Raw genomic sequence first — 12,690 nt, forward strand, 5'->3', positions numbered from 1 at the left:
TACTAAAGAAACCTCCTTCAAACAACCATTGCAAAAATATTCAAGGAGAGTTACTCACGCTTACTGGTTTTAATGTAACTTCAGCAAAAAATTCCTAATTCTTGAAATGCAACCCAGCTGAGAATAGCAGTCACAACTTATACATCAAAAAATAGCTACCTGCAACAGCCGTACTTCTAAATCTTAGAAATGGTCCTGTGCACATCACCTCTGCTCAGCATTACTATTTTAGGGTACTTGACAACATGCTGTTTGGGGGATTTCACAAGATTCCAAAACACTTGAGGATAGTGAAGAAACCTGCGAAATGTCCTGCTTCATACATTTTCACTAGCAGAGTATTCTTGGATTTGTCCAGAAGACTAAAGCTGAGTTCTAAGCTAGTTTCCGAAATGCTGGACAAAGCAACCTCAGTCCACACAGAAATACCAAGGCAACCTTACTAACCCAGCTTCCAGGCAAGATGGAGCTGACTGGTTCTTACATGCCCCTTGTGCTGTGAGTAGAGTCCGTGTGACACTTTACTGCATGTCAGTGGAACTGTGGGCTCACCTTACAACATAAAGACAGTAAAGCAGGGTCCTCACCCCTTGCAGGACTCCAATTTAACTCTGTAAGAAGTATGCCATCTACTGATGCACTCCTTACTACACCCTTCCTCACACAGCCACTGACCAAGACCGCTCTTAGCTGTGTTTGCTGAAAAGAAAAATAATATTCCATGAATTGACAAGAAATGACAGCACTCTCGAAGCCAGTGAAATGTGTTTTATTTTAAGCCACTGCTAAAACAAGGACAAATTTAGTGCAACCTGGAGTTCATAATCTGAAAACTGAATATAGTTAAGTTACTAAAATGGTAAAACTTGTCACCATTATACAGTACAAGACCTTCATATTCATTGAGTACAGTTACATAAACATTTAGTTATTCAAACTGCTTTTGGTATACAATTGCATTACTAACTGGGCTGTGAATTACTGTAACACTGCACAAATAAGCAGCAGTTCCAGCAAATTATAATAAATTTTATTATTAAATACTGTTCAGACATTAGAACAAAGGCCCTCTAAAACTACAACACCAGCTATACAACAGGAATGTACAAAGATGATACAAAATAAAGTGACTACAGTGGCTGGGCTCTGTACCTGCCTCTTCAGACTCAAGTACAGTAAATGCTTGACAGTAGTGGCTCTTGCTGAAAAGCCAAATTTCTTACAATAAAAATCATTCCTGAATCTTGTATTTTTCTTTGCAAATCGACTGTCTAGAACTACAGGGGTTTGCGCTGGTGTTTACTACTCACTGTGTTCCCATCTCCAACAATTTGTCTCTCTTCATAGAAAAGGTCCCAGACAAAGTTACATTAGAAAATGTAACACTTAAAATCTGATTCCATTTTTGAGAGACCTAATTAGTCTCGGAATGTGGGTTTCTGGGTTTTGGGGTTTTGGTTGGCTTTTTTCTAAAAAGCTTACACAATCTTCTAAAACTCAAGAACAAAGATCCTACAGAAATTGCATTCACACACATTATATGAGCTGCCTTTTCACATCCTTGTTTTGAGACAGCAAATCCTCCTTAATTTTCAAATATGGGCTTGAATTTTGTTCAGTTTTTATTTTAAGGCTTTATGCATTCTTTGTATTATTTATGCACCCTGTTCTGAATGCTTAAACTAGTTTTAAATATGGCCACTGCTAACTTGCTTTACAGAGGGACTGTTTCTCAAAGTGCTTTTTCTACAGAATCTTACAAAACATCAAAACACTTCCATTTTTTAGAACACCAAATGTATTTATGAAATGTCTGGGTGATTTCTGAAAAGTAACATCCAAGGATATACTTTCCTCAACATAAAAATTAAATTACAAGGGTTACCATACAGAAAAAATGCAAGATGAATCAAACTCTACCTTATTATGTTTGTTTATAAAGCAGAGTTGTATGTTTTAAAGGGACCAGAATGTGGCCCTTCATGTTTTTAGAGTTTTCACTTACATTTCTGTATTTGTGGTCAGGAGTTTTAAACAAACTCAGTAAAAGTGTAATTTAAGACTTGCATTAGCAAGGAACAGCTTTCTTACTAATATGGCAAAGAGCACCAGTTAGAAAAAGTCACAGTATGGTTTTCAAGGATTATTAAAATTATTCAATTGTAATAATTTTGCCAGGCTAGAATAATGCTTTTTAACTTTACACAGAAGGAGGAAAGTTAAGTCATTCTGAAGAAATTTAAAACAATTTGTGTAGAAAACTGGTTTGGGCTTTTTTAGCTTGTTTTCAGTAAAAATGAAGTATTTTCTACTATTTTTCCCATGAAAATTTGGAAACTATGCTACTTTCCTCAGAGGATAATTAAACCATTTCTTCCTTAATGTAAGACCAATCAATAGTTACACAACATATTTGATCCAGTCTGAAAACAGGATTCCATTTAAAAAAATATTTTTCAGTGCAACTGTTGTCTACTTAACTTTGTGAATAGTTGTAAGCTTTGGGAATGGCATGATCTTCTGCCTTTCTACAAGAAAGTAAAGGAAATGAAAAAGCACTTCACTAAGTTTACAAAACCCACCATTTTGAATAAATGAGTTAAAAAATGGCTGTTCCTGCAGTGTTTTTTGTTGGTTGTGTTTTGTGTTGTAGGTTTTTTAAATGTATGGTTTTGTATATTTGGAATACCTTTAATATCTTCCTCACTGTACAGAAACACTTTACTATACTCTACTGTATCCTCATGTCCTGAAATTCCACCTGGTGAGAAAAATCTAGTCATGAGGCACTGCTTTTAACATTTTATTTCCTTGACATTTCAATTTTATAGGTAAATTTGTACAAGTATATTATTGCTGAGTTAAGGGGAAGGTGGTATAGCCAGGGAATTATTTCAAATTTTTGTCTAAAACAATATTGAAAATCAAACTTTAAAAGAAAAAGAAAAAGGGGAAAAAGGAATACAGGGCGTTTGGGAGAGGAAGAAAAAATCCAGACAACCTTTGTACAATTCTTTAAAAATATTTGCTACTAGAACTACCTTCCAAATATAGGAATTAAATAACTTCCTCTGCCATGCTTTTGGCTCCAGAGAAAAAGAATTCCTGGTGCCTGGATTGTATTACCTATAACAATACAAAAGACCTTGAAGTGGCTTTTGGTCTTTTTGCCACATACATTGACTTTCCAATCAGTGAAATGATATATGAAGTGAGGAAATAAACTGAGCATAACAGAATGTTAATTTAGTGGTAGAAGTTTGCACCAGGAGTTCACAGCAGTGAGATCTCATACACACACAGATAAACAAAGCTGTGTCCATTCACATGTGTGAACACATGTATGTGCACATACAAAAACATGAAGAATCTTTGGCTCTGTGAGAAAGGTGAACTTCGTGAGATCCAAGGCAGAAATCCAGATGACAAAAGAGGACTAAAACCAACCATGCCTCTGCAAAGAGGCCAGTGGAATGCTTTCCTGAAACACCACGACACTGCAAGAACAGTGCTCTTGAATTTACCAGTGCAACACTTTGTAGCAAATCATGGGGTAGGGGTAATCAGAATTGTACATATGCCATTAAAAATCTGGAATAGATTTGGAGACTGTATCTCTCCTTGTTTGGGATCACAAAACTGTGTACTATAACAACAGTATATTTTTCTGTGAAAAAGTTATTAAGATTTTTTTGTTAATCCAAAACCAGTAATGCTCTATGATTATTTACCAAGTTTTAGGTGGCAACCTGGTAATCACCAGCACATGCCTTTTTTCTCTCAAGGATATATAAAAAAACAAATCCCAAAAAACATTTTCAAACCACAGGATAAGCGAAGGTTCAGATTTCTCTTCGGACAGAAAGGCAGATCAGCAGCACTGGTGAGAAACCTGACAAGACTGCCAAAAATACTCAATTAAAAGTGCCTTTAAAAAATTCAGTGAAGGTAGTTAACAAAAATGAAAAATCAATTTGCAAGAAATTTTCCCTTTACATTTTTACTAGCTTTCTTTGCTAAACACTTTCATGCTCACTGAGTAACAACATTGTTTTTATTCATAAAAAGGAAATTCCTATGTGGCTCTTGGAAAGGAATTAAAACTATCTGAAAAGATGGCCAAAATACTCAGAAATTTGTATCTTCTACTTTTAATACATCTGTGTGAGAGACTAATGTACAAATTCTCTGACACAGAACTAGTGTCACAGAAGTATCTGCATACAAAAAGCCTCAGTAAAAAATTTAGCAATTTAAATCTGACTGGCAAGCTTCAGGAAACCTTGTTAAAGAATTACATACAAAATTATGCTCAACTTCTCACTCTGCCCTTCTACCAGAAGTTACCAGTTCTACAGGAGTCAACAAATTCATGCATTTGCACCTCAGCAATTTCAGAGCAGACTATCCCATCTTCACATAAATTTAAAACTGATAAAGGTGGCTATGAAGCCAGACTGTATTACAGGGCTGCTTGGGCAGGTCACAATTTTCTTCCTGGCAATGCTGCTCTTGGGCATGTAACACCTGGCCAAAATGAATATTTCTTCCACTGTCTGCAGCAAGGTATTCCAGAGCAGCTTGTTGCTGAAATCAGTGCTCTTAGTCCTGCTATGAATATAACACACAAAGGAGTGGGAGAAAGCTATCCTGGCACAAGGGAATAATGAATATCATGTCTGAGACTGTCTCCTGTGGACTATGATCATAGACAAAGGCTGTTCATAAATATCTCAGAGGTATGAACACAGCAGTAAATACAATTTATGCGTGGGTGGACAACACCGATTATGGACTGAATAAACATACCATGTGCACAGTATCACAAAGCACAGCACAGCTATTTTGACTTTCACCTCAAAGTCTTTTAACGCTGACTATTACTTAAACATTCACTAGCTGAATTTTACTTTACACATCTGTGTTCCTTCTATCTCCTTTCAGAAGAGGAATGAAGTGAAGAGTGTCGCATCTTTGGATTTTTCAGACATTTTCCAGAAGCCAACTGACCAGAGATTTACTCAGAGCTTGCTCTCCATCAGATGCCGTCTCTATCATTTCACAATATTTCAGCACTGCTTGCAAGAGATCTCCAACTTTCCAATCTCTTTCTCTCAGTCTTCTAGAAAGCTAAAGGGGAAACAGGGGAACACAAAATATTTTGACTAGGACATCCTGATTAAGTTACAGAAGTTATTCTTGAAACATTAGGTCATAAGAGATCAGTTGTAATGAGTTAATCGTTATTCCCACATCTATAAAAACAAAAACTTCCGCAAGAATTGAGCACTTTTTTTAGGGCAGTCTTCACAAAACTTTCTTCTGGAGGGAGCACCATTTTCAAATTATGTGGTGCCACAGGTATGAGGACTGTGGTTCATCAAGACTGCAGAAAACAGGAAATTCTGAACACAAGATTAAGACATTTGCCACCCCTCCCATGCCAATAATGCATGTATAAAAAGACAAAACTCTGTCTTAATAAAAGGATGTGGATTTTCCTTTCACAACATATAGTGTGGTTGGTGTGGCACAGACACTACCCTCAATGAAAACAGTTTCTTCAGTGTTGGGAAATTATAACATCTTGGGGAGGAGGAAAAGGTGATGATTAAGTTAAACTACCACTCAGGAGCAGAGATCAGTGTAGTTGAAAACATTTCTTTTCCCCCAGGATCCAAAGGAAAAAATCTTCCATTGCTGATGTGTCAAGCTCAGCTATATGTGTAAGATAGCCTACCCTAAGGAAAGAATGAATTTGACAGCTTGCCCAGGAGTAAAAACCTAACAATTTTTAGTTTAAATAAATAAACAAATTCCCACACAAACAAAGTATTCTCTGTAGCTTTCTGGACACCTGTCAATGCTGAATTTTGTAAACACAGTTTAGACATCCTACTTATTCCCTGGAGCTGTAAATTTTTAACCCCTTTTATACTCCCTACCAAGACATTCCACATATTAAGTTTAAAAAAAGTAATACACATATTTTTCACAGCTACAGAATTAAAAATTCATATAGTTTCTACTGTGAGACCTGTCAGATTGCAATATAAAGTTCTAAAAAAAAAATAAAAAGGAAGACAATCTTTCCCTGCTTCTTTACCTAGCCGATGTTCCAACTGCAACAAGGCAGGTGATAGGACTGACAGAAAGAACATGGTTATAAAAACTTGTATCAAACAATTAACTTCTTGAGAAAAACATTAACTTGAACAAGCAAAAAATCCTCTCTAATCCTGAGCATAATTTATTCTGAACACTGGCAACTTTTCTCAGTAGAAATTAAGGACATCTTTTCTATATAGGAAGAGACTGAAATCTGTAGTTATTTCTGTGAATTTCAAAGCAGAGCACAGGAAGTAGGAGCTTTATATTCTACAACCTGCAATTTCGTAAATTATGTTTGTTCATTTATAAAAGAATGGCCATTTTTCTTTCCTCTGCCAGAGGAAAGTGTGGCTAATGTCCAAATACCTACTTCAGCAAATGAAATATAAAACTTTGGTCTAAATAAGCTTTATACTACAGTAAAACTACAGAAGTGGCACCTAAATATTTATTTCATGTTTAATCTCACTATTTCTTTAGATGACCAATCTCTTTCTTCCTGCCAGACAAGTGAAATATTAGAGTTAACTCAAAATAAGACTCTTAAACAGGTAAGTAAGGTCTCATTAAAAATGGAATACATATGATTTTTTAATCCAGGCACTTGCATATCCACATTGTCAGGCATCTCACAGAAGTCAAGATCTATTCTAATTTACTGATTTCTTTTTATCCTCCTAACAAATGTATTTTGTTACATACATAGGTATTTAACGTCTTTCTGCCTTGCTGAGCATAACAAGCACCCTTAAGGAAGAGTTCATACCCAGCTGCTGCAAGCAACAAACACCCTGCCTGGTACACGCTAGGAGCCCGCCTGCCTTTTCTGCAGCCACATCACAGCGGCGGCTCACCACCCTGCCGCGCTCAGCTAACACGAGCCTTTGCTCCCTTCCAGGGCTCACGCACTGCTTACAGAGCAAATGGCTGTTTCCGAGGAGCTCTAAGGCCCGCCGGGCTGCCCAGAGGCCGGGCTGGGTGACGCCCGAGGGTCCCCGGGAGACGCCGCGGGACCGGCAGCGGCCACGGCTCCTGCTGGGCTGCAGCGCCCCCTGCAGGGCCGCGCTGGGCTCTGCAGCAGCCGGGAATGACCGCTTCCAATCGAATTCCGTCTGGAACGGAGAACACTCCCATTGGGAAGCGGGATGGAATGAAAAACAGGTAATCATTCTCTGCCTCCGGGGAGGGAAACACAATTTCAATTTTTTTTAACAAAATTGCATCTGGACAACTAAAATAATATATAAAACTAATTGAAACAATTAACTACTTATCATTTTCAGGAGTGCATGACTACTGCCTGCCAGGTCTTACCTTCAGGTGTCAACTCAGAATCAATTTATAACTGAAGTGTCAAGTAGAAAAATATTATCATTTTTTAAGAGGGCACACATAACAGACACTGCTATTTTCCAGAGTGCTCTTCTCTTATTAATGTCATCTTATTAAAGCAGCTGGAGTCGTGGTCAGATTCACAGCCAGCTAATATATATATATATATATATATATCTTTCCTGTGTGTCCTGGAGCATTGGCTCAAAGGCTCAAATCTCAGCACCACAGCTCTGCAGTCTCTTTACTCAGAGCTGGCCAAAGAACAAGAGACTCATGGAAAAATTTTTAAAAGAGGCACCTGCCATCTCTTTTGTGTCTTTCATATTATATTGTTAGATAAATGTGTCTCAGGTACACAAAAAATAAATTATTATTAACACTTGTGGGTCCTACCACTATTCTACCCAAGTATTTGCAACAAGATTGATCGAGTATTGAAACAGATGAACAGATCTTCAAGAGAAGGCAAAAGATTTCATGAGGTCAGAATGACTGTTATCCCTAACCCAAACTCATTGAAAAAACCTTCAAAAACCTCCAGAGAATGCTCAGCCAAGCATGTGAGAACAGAAAAAGTGATGTATTTTCTTCTTTGTGTTAAGGCACTTATAAACAGTAACAAAGAAGAAACATATTAATATAAGGACTAAACCAAATAATTTCAAATAGCACAGAAATGGAGAAAAGTATTCTCAAACTGCCTTCCAGTTTACGGAAGCACAAAGTCCACTCTGTCAGAACTAATGTACAGACAAATATATTCTTGAAATAATTCTAAAGCAAACATGCCAAGCTCTAGAAAAGGAGGATAGGGCATATATTTCTACATGCCAAAACAACGTTTCCAAACTTTTTGAGTTATTTAAAGTAAGAATGCAAAACTTCCTACTCTCCAAATCCAATATTCACATTCCATACAGTTATATAGACAGAAAAAACACTCCAAAATTATCATTCTCTTTGTGTGTAAGGAAGGCAGGAGCCTCTCTTAGGGGAATGCAGACCAGGTACAATCTGGACTGGCCTCTAGGCACCTTTCACAATTCTCCAGTAACTAAGCACCATCGGTGCACACATCCATCCAGCTCTGCGAGTCTTCTTTGTCATACTGACCTTTACCTCCCACTAACTCCACTTTTCTCCTGATATGATGATGTAAGCTTTGGAAAGCCCCAGGCTGAAGAGAACAATATTAAATTTCAGAACCAAGAGCAAGCTTTTTCTTCCTTAATATTCTGGTAAGTGCAGTAAGTCATTTTTGCCAAGATCTTAATTGTTAAAATGCTATTAATGGTATCATGCTAGCATTTTTTCACATTATCGGGTCACAAAATACAAATATTTTATAATTATTATTCCTATGAACCTCATCATTAAAGACAATTCCTATATATCTATTAAGTTAGCCTTTCCATAACAAGGTAATGTTAAAATAATTTCTTGGTTGATTAAAAAATATAAGTTTAATGTAAGAAAATCCACATTATCATGTGTAGTTTGGTGTGCAGCCATGAAAGAATAGGTTTTATGATTTTATTGGAATAGTAAGTTTCTCTCATGTGTTTCTGATGGAAATACTCAGGACAGCATGCATACCAAAATACTGAGCCTTTCCAGAGACACGCAAATTGCTAATGCCCAGTTCTTTGAAAGTTTGATTAATCAAATGAAAGTAAAGGCACCTAAGAATAAAAGAATCTTATTGAGAATTCTTTTTAGTAGTTTTGGTTTTAGTAGCTTACAGAATAAAGACATAACATTTACTTCAAAACTAAACTTCTTCCTCACAAGATAATGCATCTTTGCTGTGAAAAAACCCCAACAAAACATAAACAAAAAAACCCCACAAACCAAAACAACCCTAAGCAGAACACATGAAGTTAGAAAAAAATTTGCATGACCAAGTTCTTGTAAAGATTCATTTTATAAACAATTAAATACTAAGTAAAAAATGCTTCAAGAAATCTAAATTTCACCAAACAGAAATTATGTGATTGAATCCTTTTTGGAGTAAAACACTTGTAAGTGGAGAAGTGAAAAAATCAGCTTTGATGCATACTGATTTATGTATGGTATATACACAGGCGAAACATGCTGCCCCACTTTGACCTCTCAGGATTTAAATAATTATTTTCCTCAGCAGTGAACAGCAAACGAAGTAATAGCAGCTGGTAAATCACAGCAAATGGAAGCCAAGGAAACCCTTCCCCTTTCCCACCACCCATCAGGCCCGAGTACTTACAAAGACGAATTCCCTTGCAGCGGTGTCGCGGAAGTGAAGGTCAGACACCTCTGTTTCAGAAGCTGCCAGCCACTGGAGGGCTGCTCTGAGCTGTGGGTCCACTAGATTTGGTTCCAGATCAATATTCATTATTGATAAAGTCTTTCGCACTTGCTCCAAACCTAACATTAAATATAAAACGAGCAAATCTATAGCTTCAAATTGTTTCAAAAAAATCTCTGTAGTTCACTGTTTATAGACTATATTATCTTAAAAACCCCTCAATTTAGTGTACACAGATAATATGAAAGGAAAAAAATAGATTGGTCGCAAGTGTTTCAGAACTTTCCCATTAGGAAGTACTGTTTATCCCATTTACAACCATGTGCAAACATAGCTACATATTAAAAGATACATAAACTATAATGACAAGAAATTTAGCATAGACTTTCATTGCTGTTCATTAAACAGCAATGGCTCTCACATGGTCCATCAGCTCCTTCCATTTCAAGCTGCAGTTTTTTGCTGTGCCTTCATTTAACTCATTTTAAGAAGTATGTATTTCTGAATTCTTTCCTGCACTGATCAGACGGCCTCTTGAACTTTTACAAAATATACCGCTGGTTTACTGAGGCATATCCAGTTTTTCAACATTTCTTTTAGAGCATAAGCTCCAAAAATTTGTACAGCATTGGAAGAGTAGTAAATAACATTTAGGAACTACAGTATTGTCAACCTCTGTTCCCAGGCTGAGTTTCTGTATCCAGCTACCACAGAGATTCTTTATCACAATCCCAGAAACAACTAGGCACGTATGTAGTGCTCTCCAAGCTGGAGTCACTGCTTCCAAACTACTGAACTTGACTCTAGAAACATGGAATATATCAACAACACAAACACTTATTCATGTTGAGTTTAGCTCAATCTCAATACTCTTCCAACTAAGGCTGTGAAAATTGAGGTACACAAGGTATTCATTCCCAAGTGGCAAAGTCAAGCAAGTTGAAACAGATTCCCACAGAAGTAAAAGCAAGAGAAAATTAACTAGCAAAACTGTCAAACAGTCCTTTCAGTGGACAACAGATTATTTGTCTAGGAGCTCCAAAATTTAACTTTTTCACAGGAGAAAGAACAATTTTTTAAAAGATTATGACAGTGGGTGGAAAGCATTGTGGTAACATTGCTGGGAAATTTTGGTACATTTTTTAGTATTATAAAATAGATGTACCTTTAATACTAAGGCTTTGATTCAAATTCTTTGGTGACCAAGGCACAGTCAGCTTAGAAAAAGCCAGACATTTCCAGGTATGACATGAACAGAACTTCCAAATGTACAACACCAGGTACAAAGTGTTCTACCTAGCACACTGTTTAAAGAGTCCTATAATTACACAACAGAAAGACCCTTCTCAAAACAATAGTGAGAAGGTGAGGAAATTAGACTGGAAAAATTTCACTAGAAAATCCTTAATACAGTATAAAGCAGGCTGTTGCACTAGAGACAGTAGGTGACACCCAAACCATGTAAAGAAAAAATCCCATCACTATCCTAACTGAGAAATTTGAATATTTGAGATGCCAGAACTTTTAAAGTTGAGACCAAAAGAAAGCAAATTAAAACCTGCAGATTAGAAGATACTTTAATAACAATTATTCTAAGGAAAAAATACTCATTAATATAGATTATATAGCTTTATTTTCTTATATCGTTAGAGTAACATCTCATTTAATACAATTAAGAGACGTTGGTTACTTAGATACATTTTCCAGGAGCATAAAAAGAGAGAAAAAAACTCCAATCAACACATCTTTCTGCTTACACTAAGACTACTTGAAGATGTGCAACAAGGCAGAGTATCATCTGAAAGGAAGTAGCAGAAGTTCCTGGAAACACTTTATCTTCAGAACACACCCAACACAAAAACCAATGTTACAACATCAGCTCATCTTAAAACCATCTTCACACACTGTGTATTGGCTGTTCTCATTTCAGTTAACAAACTCTGGCGCATCAATCACACTGGAACCAGACCACAGAGATCTTCTAACAAACCACAAAGTTGTAACAAGATTTTGGATAGACCTTATGTTATACTTCACTAAGAAGAGATGGAAAGTAGCAAATGCATCAAATCCAAGATTTTTATTATTTTTTATGACTCTTCCAAGATTAATGTGCCCAGTTTGAGTAACTTCTTCAGCATTTTGAAGGCAGCCATGCAGATGCATTGCCATGGCTCCTTAACAAATATTTTTCCTAAAAGTTAAGCTCTGCCTACAAATTCACACTTTCAACAAGCTGATCAAAGTTCCCTACCTTATGTTATTAAATTTATGTAACCATCAGTAAGTAACTAGCAATACCCAAAGGCTGCAAATTTCAGTGTATTAAGAGGATTATGTAGGGCTTTAATTGAAAATTCTGACGCTTGACTGTCATTGATTATGATGAATGGAGATGATAGAGTTGTCACCTGATTTTGCAGACTATAAAGGCAAAGAATTAAAAAAAAAATTAATGTACAGTGCACAGGACAAGAACAGTAGCATATGCAGGAACTGACGTTACCTTCTACAGCATCCTTAGAATCTTCATCTTTATCTTCTGTTCCATCACTGTATTTTAATTAAGAAAACAAAAATATGAATACAATCCAATATATGCAGTAAATGTAGTAAATTCTAAGACTGTAATGAAGGTTGAACAACAACAAAATCATAAAAGAATTAAGGAGTGATCATGAAAAGCAGCTTTGCTTCTCACACCATTTCATATTGTAAACAGACTTATCATCAACGTCACAAGATTTTCTCTTAGGAAAAGAAGAGAGAAGAGAGAAATGAGAAAGGTGTTAAAGGTGCTACTTATTGATTTTAATAGTTTTGCTTCATATGTGAAAAGGTTCAGCCACCTTATGTCACAGATATGAATAGCTATAGATAAGCCTAAGTGGTCTATAAAAACCAATTACTATGCAATTCTGAAAGTTTACACAAGCTAAAGGGAAAAAAAACCCAGAAAT

General features: G+C 36.4%; 1 protein-coding gene across 1 annotated transcript in view; it reads right to left on the reverse strand.

Moving 5' to 3' along the window:
- Positions 1 to 762: 762 nt before the first annotated feature.
- The window catches only part of AKAP11 (A-kinase anchoring protein 11), a 44,225-nt gene continuing 32,297 nt past the window's right edge, over positions 763 to 12,690 (reverse strand). The window contains exons 10-12 of the mRNA XM_058822008.1: positions 12,237 to 12,283; positions 9,689 to 9,849; positions 763 to 5,130 (exon numbers count right to left, since the gene is read on the reverse strand). Coding sequence (XP_058677991.1) covers positions 4,984 to 5,130; positions 9,689 to 9,849; positions 12,237 to 12,283 — 355 coding nt within the window. The 3' untranslated portion in view covers positions 763 to 4,983. The remainder of the gene's footprint in view (positions 5,131 to 9,688; positions 9,850 to 12,236; positions 12,284 to 12,690) is intronic.

This window comes from Ammospiza caudacuta, chromosome 2 (genome assembly GCF_027887145.1).
Source record: "Ammospiza caudacuta isolate bAmmCau1 chromosome 2, bAmmCau1.pri, whole genome shotgun sequence".
Classification (NCBI taxonomy): domain Eukaryota; kingdom Metazoa; phylum Chordata; class Aves; order Passeriformes; family Passerellidae; genus Ammospiza; species Ammospiza caudacuta.